Source organism: Buteo buteo, chromosome Z (assembly GCF_964188355.1).
Source record: "Buteo buteo chromosome Z, bButBut1.hap1.1, whole genome shotgun sequence".
In the NCBI taxonomy this organism is placed as follows: Eukaryota; Metazoa; Chordata; class Aves; order Accipitriformes; family Accipitridae; genus Buteo; species Buteo buteo.
Genome location: NC_134204.1, coordinates 4,551,387 through 4,565,202, shown reverse-complemented (window position 1 = coordinate 4,565,202; position 13,816 = coordinate 4,551,387). Strand labels below are relative to the sequence as shown.

The 13,816-nt window shown below is 42.6% G+C and overlaps 1 protein-coding gene across 1 annotated transcript in view; it reads right to left on the bottom strand.

Annotated features, from left to right (window-relative positions):
- The window catches only part of LOXHD1 (lipoxygenase homology PLAT domains 1), a 142,038-nt gene that overhangs the window by 57,418 nt on the left and 70,804 nt on the right, over positions 1 to 13,816 (bottom strand). Inside the window, exons 19-26 of the mRNA XM_075020625.1 lie at positions 13,020 to 13,317; positions 12,394 to 12,548; positions 10,970 to 11,103; positions 9,906 to 10,054; positions 8,496 to 8,600; positions 7,644 to 7,772; positions 6,729 to 6,893; positions 2,799 to 2,980 (exon numbers count right to left, since the gene is read on the bottom strand). Of these exons, the coding sequence (XP_074876726.1) occupies positions 2,799 to 2,980; positions 6,729 to 6,893; positions 7,644 to 7,772; positions 8,496 to 8,600; positions 9,906 to 10,054; positions 10,970 to 11,103; positions 12,394 to 12,548; positions 13,020 to 13,317 (1,317 nt within the window). The remainder of the gene's footprint in view (positions 1 to 2,798; positions 2,981 to 6,728; positions 6,894 to 7,643; positions 7,773 to 8,495; positions 8,601 to 9,905; positions 10,055 to 10,969; positions 11,104 to 12,393; positions 12,549 to 13,019; positions 13,318 to 13,816) is intronic.

Genomic DNA, 13,816 nt, shown 5'->3' with positions numbered 1-13,816 from the left:
TTTTCCAGTCTGTATGAAGTCCCAGGGGAGCAAATATTAGTGTTGATGCCAATTATGCCCTAACTTCCATTTTAGCTAAAGGGTTGCCCTGAATTTCTGTCCCAAAAATGGAAGGAATCTTGCTCTACACAAATTACCCACTGTATGAGATAGGTTTGGTTGCACAGCAGCAGTCCTGCATCTCAGGCTTCTCTGTATGAGTGGGAATGAAGGTAATTTTTTAGAAATTGCAATGGTGCTGCATCTTCAGTTGTTCTTTTTATATCCCTTTCCTTCTTAAACACTTATGTGCACTCTTATAACACTGGAAGAATAGCTTGGAGGTCAAAGTACAATATTAACAGCCTGGCATTTTATATTGTCTCTCTCCTGCCACAGAACCTTAATGCCATTCTGAGCAAGCCAACAGAATTGCTCTCATGCAGTGGCTACTGGTATTTTTATGCCTCACCTTATTACTAGAGTAATTTGTAACCAGTTCATCACTTTTAAGTCACCTCCCTTCCAAAGGCTTGAACAGGAAAAATGATATTTGCTCGTAAGTAATAGCTTTTGGTTATTTCAGTGCAAGCTTTTGTATAGTTGGCCTTTAAAAAAAACAAGGCTGGCTGCAAACCTCCTTTGCATGTAGGAGAAGCGCACTGAGCTGTCTTTCTGTCCATAGGGACTTGGAGTCTTTTTTTTCTTGGAAACATGAGAAAACTGAACATCTCAATTCGCACCACTGGAGACTATTCCCTTCTTCTCTTCCCAGCTGACAGAATTGCCCCAAACTGAAGCAAAGACGTCAATAATTTTAGAAGACTCCTCAGCTCAGTAAGACTGACCACACTACTCAAGGGGTTCACGCTCCGAACAAACTAGGTTTGACTTCACCAGCCCTGCCCTGACTTTAGACAGCATAAGCATCATTGCAAAATAATTAAATGATCCAAACTCATTTCTAAAACTCATGCATGCACACAAGTATGCACTAGGGGAAAATTATTTTCTCCTCTTTTGTCCTGTCCAAATACTCATCTTTCAGTGAGGCTTTTAATCAATACATAGCAATAAAGTGATGCTTGACCAGTGAAGATCCGTGTTAAAGAGGACGCAGACTTCGCCCTGCTGCAGGCATCTCAGCAAATCATCACTTGGGAGCATAGCTGAGACCAGTCTTTAATCTTTTTTTATCTCTTTTGCAAAATACAAAATGGTAGAGGCAGTTAAAAACACTAAAACAAAGGGGCAATTCTCAGTTTGTGTTTCCTGAGATCCCCGAATTATTTTTAAGGTCCGTTGAACTCCAAATTATGGCTCTACACAAGTAAGTGAAAGAAGAATATATTTTGCTTCATCCCCATTTCCTGCAGCAAGAGGAACTGGTGAGGAGAGAATGAAGTTTGGGGACAGGTTAATGTGATGTTATAAATCTGGAGAACAAACTGCATTTTCATTTTCTTCACCTAAGAAAAAAGTACTGATGTTTCAGATTCTACCAAACCTAAAATAAATCTTATGGAATAAAGAAATAACAATAACACTCAGTTTAAGATTTATACCTGTGGATTAATGCAACTCTATTATGAAAAACTGTAGAAACTCCACCAAAATAAGTCTTATTCTTTGTTTTTAAGGAATCACACTAGAGATTTATTTTAGGATTCATGCCATATAACAACAATGTGGGCTGGAAGCATTTTAAGTTGTTAAAAAGTTTAGTGTAAGATTTCCCTTCAATTACAAAAACAAACCAAACTCAAAACACAGAGAGGTTGTAAGGTCCTCTACGAAGTCAGCGTTGATGTTGCAGCCAGGGAGGGAAGGTAAGGGCATGAAACAGTACCAAAAGGATAGGCCAGAGAAGGACTGCCTGTATTTTTGTCTCTCACAAATTCTCAGCAGTAAGAATATATTATGAATAAGAATTGCTGAATACTGTAGAAGTAAATGCGCTCACTCACTGATGTGCACTGGTTTAATATTTGCATACGGTTGTGCAAGCATTTCAGGAAATACTTGATAAGATCTTTCAAAAAGTTAGCCTTGAATATTCAAAAATCATGGTGTCTGCAGCAAAGTAATGGTCTCTCTGTCCGAGGATACGGAGAAAGACAGCATGATGCTTAGGTTGCCATAGAGTTAGAATAAATGAATAGACCATCCACCCCAAATGAAGTGCTACATAAGTAGTGAGCACCATGGACCAGCCCCTTCAACACGATCTGCTGAAATAGGGACATGAAATGCTGCAGAGACCTTAAACACAAGGCAACTAGTTTCAGCGATACTGCAAGCACTTGGTTCCTCTTACCTTCCAAAGTATTGCAAACTGTAAGAGAGAGCAAATATGCAAGCAAACAAGAGTGATAAGGAAAGGTACACATATTAGATCTGGCATGCATGGAGACTGGTACCCTCTCTTTACCAAGTATGGTCTAGGAAATGGAAGATGTAAGGACCTTCCAAAGGGGCTCTCAACTTTACCTGGAAGGACAAGCCTCCGTATCCATGTATTGGTGCATCTCAGCTCCATGATAAAATTGCACCAGCCTTTACAAGGCTTAATATGGCATTAGGCCACAGGGACACTGCATGTTGACAATTTTGGGTTGCTACTAACTGGAGGTCAGTGAGAAAAGATTTGATCCAGTACACAGTAATTCTGTTGCAGAATAGAGTTTTGATCCCACATTCTTTGAGTAAAAGAGCTGACTACCTTTCCCTAAAGGAGGAAAAGTTCTCACTTCACTCCATTTTCTCTTCTTAATCCCCTTAGGGCAACCTAAGATGAAAGCGAGCATCTTTGATCTTACCTCCACAATGAATTGATTCACCGAGTTCCTTTCGAAATACATCCTTTGCTCTCTCTTGTTGAGGCACAAGGACTTCTGCTGAGTGCAGATCCCATCGCTTCCATAGAGAACAATGAAGACATCCGCATCCGTGCCAGCTCCAAAGATATCGCTGGTGTAGACTGTGATCTCGTAAGGAACAACTGATTTAGGAAACGGCAGAAAATTTAAAAAAAACAACAGAAGTTAGTAAGCGGCATACCAATGCTCCCGAGAAAATTTTAATGAAACAAAATCTGGATTAGATCACTCCTCAGTTAAAGAGAACAGGGTAGGAATCACGCACTTGTGGTCATTTAGATCAAGCTGGTCAGTACTATGAGAATCCAGAGGGATTTGCTTTAACCCTATAAGGCCAACTGACCTTGATGCGTGTTCATTTACTGAGATTTGGGGATTAATCACATGATCAGAAAGCATACAGTATATTTATACCTGACATCTAAAGTTATTGGAACAGGATTTACTTCAACAGCTCAAGTCTTAAAGCAAAACACAAATTCAAAAATTTTTGAGCAACTAGGCAGATGGATGAAGTTAAGCTAACTGGAGGGAGTATATAGGTATTCAAGATAGCCTTATTGATAAAAAAATCCATTATTATTTTTGTTACTAAACAAGTGACAAAAATCAATCATAAGGAAAACAAATAAAACCCTCCGCTGTCCACTCTGACCTGGTTTTCTCTTGGTACCACCTTCTCTGCAGCACCAAGGCAAACAGGTTAAATTACTACCAGGTCAATGGTTAATGCAGAACAGTAAGGATCAAGTCCCTAAATACTTCCTTATTCTGTTCCCTTGGTTTCTCCAGAACGTCCCATGACCCCAACATCTGATGCCTCTTTTTGTTCTTTTCTATCTTCACAGCTTCTCAGTCCCGAGTCCTGCTGGAGCGTGACTCAGACTTGCTCAGGAATAAGACTGACCCAGGAATAAGACTGGGGCTCTGTTCCTGGCTCTGCCACAGATTTGCTGAATATCCTCAGCTTCCAAGGTGGGACGGTGTGTAGCTCACAGAGTAAGAAACCTATGTTCAGCTGTCTGCACATCTAATAGGTCTGCGCATCCAATAGGTCTGTACATCTCCAGATGTAATCACTAAAGTCAATGCAGTTTGAAGAAAGAGTGAGACAAGCAAATGCAAGCATCTTCCCCGGGGTTAGCCGAATCATTCTCCAAATCCACCCCCTGTGAATGACCAGTTTGTGGATGATAACGGGAATTCAGACGTTCGACTGCCATGAGGAGAAGTAAATTCAGGTGTGCCATTTGGCAAACGGAATTCTATCCCTATTTCCTTTAAATCCTTTCTGAAATCTACAGGTGAAAAATACCAGGTAAGGCTTGGGCACCACTGGTTAACTGCAGGGACTTCTCCTGCCACAAAGAGACACAATCCCTGTAGCGCAGGTCGATACCCATAAGCACAGCCTTCGACACCCAGTGCTATCACCAGGATCCGCTCCTGGCCATCCCTGTCCCCTACACCACCCACCCAGCTCCCACCGTTGCCCATCCCTCACTGCAATCTTCTCAGCTGCTTCTCATCCGCATCCTCCTATGCTGCAGTGACTCCAGTCAGCTTTGCTATTTACACGACAGCACTTTGTGATGTATTTCAGATTCAGCATCTCTGTTAGGGTAGAGAGGTTTCTGGCACCATATCTGTTACTGTTGGAGTAACTCTGATTATGCGTATCAGAGACTAATCATTCATTAAAAACCCAGGCTCTCTAAAAACAGCTCTCGGGAGAACAGAAATTAAGGAGTTTTCTTCTACAGAGAGTCAGCCTGGAGGTACTTAATATTCTGTCTGCCCAACCCAATGAAATCTGCTCTGCTGTGCTGCAAGTAAACTGGAACAGTTTCTCCAGTATGTAAGAGGGGGGGGAAAAATCCTGTAGACCAAAAATCACATGCTACACATTATGAATTAAAAATGATGTTCTCTGCCGAAGTCCGTGGCGCTTGCTCTTGTTGCTTGAATATTAACGTCAGCTTAGAACTGAATCAGCAAAGCGGCACCGTAACAAGGTCACCAGCAGCAGAACTTTCAGCTGTCAGACACCCATTTCATTTACATGGCACTTTTAAAGTTGTATCCCCACAGGGATGAATTTAATTGGACTGTCGGTGACATGTTTTCATCATTTGTTCGGCGTGAAAAAATTCTGGCGCGAGTCATCATAAAACAAATCAAACCGTTTTAGTTACCTCTGGCAAACTGAAACCCCCAGGTTAATAGTTAGGAAACCAGAATGCAGTAAATAGCACAGTGGGAATGGTTTAAATGGTGGAACAGCCTAAGCTGACACTGAGCCTGGTGCAACTTTTTTGCCAGAGAGGCCTGACTATTTTCAAAGGCTGAATGTGGATTGCTGATAAAAATCAGGTTTACACGAACTATGTACTCAAAGGCATGGTATGCCAGAAACCCTTACATCATTGTAATATACAAGGACATTAATAAATTATATAGTCAACATCTGCATCAAAATATATATCAACTGGGACAACATGGAAAAACCTGATGAGAAGCACGTACAAGGTCTCTGGGTTATATTCACTGCTATGAACATACTCACTGTATCTGTCTACCGATTTATTTTTTCAGACACAAAGACTATTATGTCTTCCAGTTGACGGACAAAAGTGAGGAAGGGAGCAAAGAGTACCCATTCTTCTGCTCCAGACATTTTAGGTAAAGAAAGTAAGACATGAGAAATAAAAAATAGCTTGGTCAAAGCATGCAGGAGGCACAAGGAGATGACGTTGGCAGATCCTCAGAGGAGAAAGATGATTTTAGCTTATAGACTGCAGGATACGAGGATCTGGACACTGGAGTGTCGGCCAGCCAGTGTGAAGGAGACCTTCAACATGATCCACAGTGTTGACAGTAAAAAAGAAGGAGCCAAAGCAGCTGATAGTCTTCTGTGTGGTTATTCTCACAACTACTTATGAAGAAGGAAACTGAGGCAGAAAAAGAGAGATTGGGCAGCTCTAACTTTTGATGGCTAAACAAGGAACTGCAGGAGATAAGGCTTTTGATACCATCAATGCGTACGATAAGGGATGCAATGAGATAGCAGACAGCTTTGGTGTGAAAAACTTATCACTTGTTCAGAGAGACCTAGGAAGCACGTGGCAGGGCATGGGGTGGAAAGCAACTTTCAGGTTCCAGACCTTGTCCCTCATCATTGTGGCTTCCAACCTAATAAAGGGAAAAGGCAATTTTGATAGTCCCCTGAAGGTGGGCCAGTTTGAGGTGCCATAGAAGGCTTGAAAATTATAAGCTTAGTACTCAGAAGGAGCTCCCAAAAGACACTGGATTTACCCCAAACATTAATTTAGAGGGGAGTGAAATGAAGAGTAAGGAAAAATTAGAGAACGCTAAAAGAGGCAGACTGGTGCAATGCTATCAGAAAAGCACCACACTGAAGAAACTCTGGAAGAAGGTCTTTCAGCAAGAGAGGGGTGTGCAATGCCAAAGGCACCGGGGGATCCAAGGCTTGGAAGCGAGACCGAAGTGTCTGCTTTGACAACAGAAAGAGCAATATTAGAATGGAGCAAGACCAAAGGGAAACTGGAGACAAGGAAGACAACTTGGAATGGGCTGAGGACTTGGAGATGACAAGAAGGAGCAAGAGAGACAATCATACACAGCCACAGGGCTTCTAGTGACTCTCTGATTTGGCAAATACAGGAGAAGTTAGTCTAGAGCACCCAGAGGAACCTTCTGATAGTAATTGGAATAGTTGGCATGTGACGTATTTATAAATTTTTAAAAGCCAATTCAAGGGAGAGGCCAAGCCTATAAAACTGCATGAGCTAGTGAGATTTTATCTTCTGTAATGATGGGTGTATCCTGGGGAAGTGGCATTCTGCTCACATGGGATATACTCTGTTGTCTGCAGTTCTGCAGGGAAGATAATTCTCTCAATGGCTCCATCATCCTCCGATTTATCCAGCCAACGGCCACAAGGGAACTTGAGGCACTGTCCCAGTGACGGGGCATCAATCTCCACCCATTCCAGAAACCAGCCAGTTGAATTACCTGTGGTTGGAGAGATAACAGTGAATAACCCACAAAGCCTTTACAGACAACAGCAAATGAATCATTGCATTTCAGATCTCTGAGAAATAAATCATCCTCTCTTTTGCCAATGGAAAAATAGAATAGATACCATAACGATCATTGTAAGCCATTGTCCAGGTTTGAGCTAATGTGCTTTACATTTCTATATGCATCAGGTTAAAGATGTGCACATGGAAGTGCTAATTACTCCATCGCTTGGATTAATTTGCCTTTGTAATAAGACAGAGGAGTTATCAACAAACATGTCCCTTGGTGCCCCATAGGGAAGGAATCCACGTGTCCTTCCACTGCTTCCCTTGTTTGTAGTAGAGACACAGCCACATCTAAAAAGCAGCCAAGATTGATGATCAAAACAATAAAAATATTGATAAAGAAATGAGACGAGTCTATAGGTCCCATGTGTGACAAGAAAAAATATGAGGTTTGGTGATGTATGAGAAATCTCTCTAAAGAAGTATCCGGAGAGCTAAAGAGCCTTTTACAGAGAGAGGTTGCAAAGCTACCTGCAAGCAGCCACCACCGTGCTCTTGTTGCCACAGCCATGGGAACGATATTAGCAGTAAAGATAGTAGCAGCAACAGCCAAAGTGACAGCAAGGATCTGTCACCGAAAAGGTAAATTACGTTTGGGATCTTGGAGGCAGGTTATTTTATACAACGATGTGCCTAATGCACTAGAAATACTACGTTACAAAGCAGATTCTCTTACCTTTATTGTCATGGCCTATCTTGATTTTTTTCAGGTCTCCAATGTCCACAGACTCCACTGTAAACTCATCTACCTTCCCACGCTCAAATTTGTTCTTGTTAATCTTTGAGGCCTTTAGGCTGACTATCCCTGTTGTGGCGATGCAAAAGGACATTGTTCAGCATGTGAAACAAATCCTCTGGGAATGTCAACAGTGGAGCGAGGGAAGTGGCTAAAACGTAAAAACTGGCTTTTCATCTCAAGATCTGAGCTTTGTCCCTCTCTCTGAACCCAAATCTGTATCAACACCCAAAATATACAGAATTCCTTTCTTGAATGATCCTCTGGCAGTGCCACAGGGACGATGCTGTTGTGCTGCGTTCAGAGCTAAAGAAATTGGTCCTACCCATCAGTTCCCTGTCACTCTCATAGGCATCCGAGTCACTGCACACACAGCTCGGCCGCTTCCAAGAGGATTTGCTCATCAGCTGATTAAATACTTCTGGGCCACTCAAAGAGGCAGAGGAGAGCTGGATTTCAGGAGCATGCTGATTCATTGCTGAGGAAAGCAAATCATTCACTGCATTCACTACTCAGTAATGTAGTCCCAGTCAACTGTGCTGTTTCTATAATTGAAATTAAAGCCTTTAGATCGGCAGCTGGTGCAAATCAGCATCGTAAAGTTCGACAGTGATTTACAGCAGCTGGTGGTATGCTCCCAGTTATCACGATGTATGCAGAGACAGCAAGAACATGAAGTTGTATTAAAAAGGAGTGAGGAATGGGTATCGAGGAAACAAAAGGAAACCATGACCTGTCTTTTCAGGTATCCAGCAGCGAGGTGCTATCCTGTTCCATCACGTGAAGCCATACCTGTATCGTCTTTACTTCCATAGAGAGTGATGAAGACATTGGCATCTGTCCCAGCGTTCTTCTTGTCCCCGGTTTTCACTTTCACCGTGTATGTTGTTGATTTAGCTGTCAGATAAAATATCTTAATTTAGGAGTGTGAAATCTGAGCAGGAATTAACTCTACTTCTCATTGCATACGTGTGTTGGTTTGGGTTTTAATGTGACCCATTACAGCCGTGTTGTAATCCCTAATTCCTGTTGCATGCTGTGGTAACTCCTGGGGTGAGCTGGGCTATCTGGTTGCAGAGTCTTCTACTGCTCCAGTCATTCAGTACATTGTCTGCATATCTACAGATAAGAAATGTGCTCCAGCATTCCCATTTGCTTCCTGGGAATCATTAAGGCACTTCAAATCTGCCTCTGCCTATAATGCTATTTCATTTAAAAAAAAAACCCACAACATCCCGTCCCCGCTTTATTCTAATAGCACCACATAATATATGTGCCTATAACACATACCAGAAAGTATGTACACGTTGACATATACAGTTCATATTCATCAACACACCCTTCACAATAACATCATTAGGGAGGTTTCTATCTCACCATCATCTAGCAAGCGCAGGAAACTCATAAAAATTGTGGAAAAGTCTAATATAGTCTTCACTGCGCCACAAAAACATACTCAAGATTTCCAAACCAGCACCTTTCTTCCATAGTCAGACGCAGGTTTCCAAGATGCTGCTCAGCCAGAAGGCCCTCCTGAACCAAAGGGCTATCCAATTTGTGGAAATTTGTTGGCTATCGAATTTGTGGAAATTATTCATATATTCGGAAGCATCTGAGGCGGGGAGTTTAAGACCTTTTACTTGCAGCGAAGCCAGTGGAAGTGCTGGGCACTCAGCACCTTTCAGCATCAGACCCAGGAGTGTGTTATTGCTTTGTGGTTACCGTGCAAAATTATGTACAAGAGAGACAAAGTTGTTTCGGAGGACAACGGACACAAGCAGCAAGATGGAAACAAGTTTAGGTCCCTTCCTTTTCTCTGGTCATGTTTGCTCTCTGCTCGGTTTCACGCTGGAATGTTTAACCATTCCAGTACATGATGCGAAACGGCTGGGATTTGTGCTTTAGATATTACCAACGAATGTGTGTTTGAGTTGAGAGATGATGACCAAACATGTTATCCATCTTCCTAGCTTTCCCACTTTCGGTCCAATCTTGCAAGATGATTAAATCACCTAAAAATGAGGAGTGTCCGCTCCTGGCTGGATGACACGCACTTCACACTTCATTCGCACCTGAAAGCTTCATGGTCAGGGCAGAATTACTCACAGCCCACTGAACGCTAACTGCTAATGCCCTCAGCAGTGCTAATAACTTGGTTCCTTTTCAACCCCACACTGGAAGATATACAAGGCTAACATAAACCTTTCTGTTCCAGGCCCAGCGTTGCAAGAGACTGGCCATCATTTTCCGAATCTTTCTTTACAAATGCTTCATCCACTGGGACCAGCTCCCTGACAATCTGACCGTCATCTTCCTCAACTGCTAACCACCGCTGGCATGGAAAATAATACCTACAAGAATGACAGCAGCACCCAGCACTTACACAGGACTTCACAGGCTTTAATAACATAAACAAGCACAGATCAGAGGCTACTTTAAAAAAACAAGATTACTCAAAGCTGAACAATATATCTCTTTTCATCCTTGAAGTTCTGGTATTTCTTGTGGGAACTAAATCCGTAAACAGGTTAGTGAGCACTTACTGAAAAGTGCTGTTTCTGAGCTGTCAGCCCCATATGATTGATTCCTTTTAGTTTTCACTCCCAGAAAAAGTTAAATAACTCGAGGGAACCTCTGATCCCCCAGGCATTTTATGTTTATGAAGAGTAGACCCATCTTAAGTCCTTATGAGCAGTCCCACCCACCAAAGCGTTGTGCAACTTTTAAGCATGTGACTTCAAGCATGTTCCAGCTCAAAGGCAAGCCTGTATTTCAGGTTTCTAACAGCCTAGGCTCTGCTCCTCCAGCTGTCCGTGAAAATCATGGGAGTTTGCTTAGATCAGGACTTGCTTTTGGCCCAGATCTTTGCATTAGGTACAAAAGACAAACAAAATGTGAGGTCAGGGACTTCCAGAGCGGAGCCTTGAAAGGAAACACAAGTGCAGGTTCTGCAAGGGGACCTCTTCAGGAGGGAGAGTCCCTCCTAGGAGAAACAGAGAAAAGCTGAGGTTTCCTTCCAAAAACTGCTGGTTCCCAAACTGCAGAGAAGCTGGGACAGCAAAACCCCGCAACGGAGGTACCCCAGAACGACCCCACACTCAGTATAATGGCACAACCATCACAAGGCTCCCAAAGGATGCCTGTGAGTTGGTGGGGAGCTACGACGATGCCCTTCTGCATCTCCTCTGCCTTCCTGCGGTTCTGCAGGCTCCTGAGAACGTGGCCCCTTTTCTGACCATACGAAAAGGGTGCGACAGGCTGCTCACGTGGTGCTCTCCTTGAGGTCAACAATCTCTACCCTCTCCAGGAACCAGCTTGGGCTAGTGCCAGAGTTATCGTGGCGGATCCGCAGCTTCTTCAGCTCACCCAGGTCAATGGCTTTGATGGTGAACACATCCACCTGCACAGGAGGCAAGAGGCAAATGACCGTGTTTCCCAGAAAAGGGGGAAAGGCAGGCAGTAAATGGCCAAAGGTAATCTTTTTTCCATTAAAACAAAAGGTGTTTTAAGTCCCCCTTGATTTCTTTGGGTGGATGTACTAAAATAACTACTGAGCTGTGAGCTCTGCCATTAACACCGAAGCTTGGCTCCTACAAGGCAGTTAACAGCCATGGAGCTGCACAACCCTTCACTCCTTTCTTTACCTCATCCCCATTTCGGCTTCCCCTGGTTTAACTCATCTTTCCTAAATCTCATTCCTTTCAGGTTTAGTATTTTCCGCCAGATTGAATCTGGAACTGGACACAAACGTATGGACTCCATGGAAACTCTCCTGTGCACCTCCATGTGCTTTATTTCAAGGCACAGAATTTCTTCCTTTTGTCATTTACTGCAACCAAGAGGTTCGTTTATTAGCTGTATTAGTGTGACAGGATGGTCCTTGTTATCATAATACTTTAAATATCTTAATGTGATTAACTTGTTGGTAGACTCTGTGTTTCTGCTCCCAAGAGCAGAGAACGTTACATTTGCAGCTTGGAGCTCTTCCCACTCGATGAGGAACCATGTGCAGGTTGCAGTTTCACTGGTGCCAAGCTCATAAATCACAGCTAACTGCTTATTTAACAACCTTAGGCTCTTTTTTGTGATTGCAAGTTTTCCACAGCTGCTTATTGTTCCCATAATTTTTCGTTATTCAAAATTATTCCTTGAACAATTCCTGGCTATAATAGTAGCTTGTTAATTGTTCATAAACATTTTTATGGCAAATATTCAATCTACAAGAGAGGTTGTTTAATTGGATTGGATTAAAATGTAATTATAGCACACCATGTAATATTGCTTTTATTCCCTGACTGGTTGAGTAGAACATTTAGAATCATATTTGCAATCTAAATACTGACATACTTGAGCTGCCTCACAAACACTCTCCAATATTAATTTAAAGTTTGTGGTTTTCAAGTATTCTTGGCAGGAAACATTATTACCAGAATGCTTACAGGAAGCAGATGCTAAAGGTGGCTCCGATGTAGAATTGGTGTTCAGCTTATTATTCAAATGAATTTCCCCTGGAAAATGTTGTGAGGCATTTTGTTTTAAATAATATATTTAAGAAATAAAACACATCTGAGCTTTAAGCTGAAAGAAGGAGCCAAGCCTTGCAGAGAAGAGGCTGTAATGAATGGCCAGCATAACTAAGAAAGCTCTGCCAACCTTCTGCTCGCTTGAGTAAGTTGAGTTCATGCATTACCTGGCCCTTTTCAAACTTGTTGAGGTTATTCGACCTTTTCAGCTGGCGCTCACCCGTGTCTCCTCTTCCTACACCATAGATGCTCAAGAAGACATTAGCATCCGTCCCAGCCCCCCACACATTCCCAGTGAGGACATGGACTTCGTATGTATTCTCTGCAAGTAAAATTGCAAAAGCAGATCAGGAGGAACCCAGAAATAGCCATATTTCATCAGATCCGTGGCTCGCCGTGCAAGCATGTAGCCCAAAAATGCCAGCACAGTCACCTTTAAGAAAGATTTTGTCTGGAGTTTGTTTGCATCTATCTTAGAACAAGAGCAGCTTCATCTTTCTCCAGCCTTTGTCATTAACCATATAAATAGTTACAGCTTGCTAAACTCCCAGCTATGGTGGTAACTTGTGAGACTCATGACCCAAGTACCCCAGCCAAGCCTTGGAGAATCCTATAGAAGTCCTTTAGGATACCAAACCAAACCACATCTACAAAACCAACAGTGGAAGCTACACTGCAGGCAATGGGACGACTGGGGGGCTATAAATGGTCCTGCAAAGCACCAGAGCATGGTTATCGCCCTTCATGCAACCGCTGTATCCACATCCACATGCACATTCCCTCTAGTATTTACCCTCCAGGGCAGATTCTCCATCAGGCACCAGCTCCACCACAAGCTCCTTATCTCCTTCATCTTTAGCCAACCAGCGGTGTGCCACAAATGTATAGACTTCCATTACTTCTTCCACCATGGTCTCCTCTTCTTCCTCCTCATCAGACTTCTTTTTCTTCTTCTTCTTTTTATCAGATTCCTTCGTCTTCGTGGCAAGCCGCTTCAGCGTGACGCTTTCCAGGAACCAGCCATCCCCAATGCCTTTCCCATCGTGGCCTATCCGGATCTTATAAATCTTGCCAACATCTGCAGCTTCTCTCTGCCACCAAGGGAAAGTCAGCACCCAGGAGGATGTAAGACATCTTAACTTCATAAAGTGCATTCTTAAAAATGAGGAGCATCGCCTCTATCACCCAAAACATCTAAGCAAGGATAAAATTGATTTTTTTATCCAAGTTTACCTTTACTTTTTATTCTTTCACACCTTCCATCACCAAATCTCATCTGCACAGACTGAGCTGAAGATATTCAGCGCAACCATGGTGAGGATAGGAGCTGAATTCATATTTACTGGGCTCCCTACTTCTCCATTGCTCTCCTCACCAGCATTGTCTCTATGTTGGCATTACAGGTGAATATGCCAAAATAACATATTAGTTTTTTACAGATTCTTAGTGCCTGAGGGGTTTTTTAAATGAATAATAAGATACATCTAATACTTAGTACAAGACATGAACCAAGAAAGAAGTAATAATAGTACAGCAAAAAAGCAGTAAACCTGGACTCATATAACCTGACCTCTGACAAGGACCATGGGC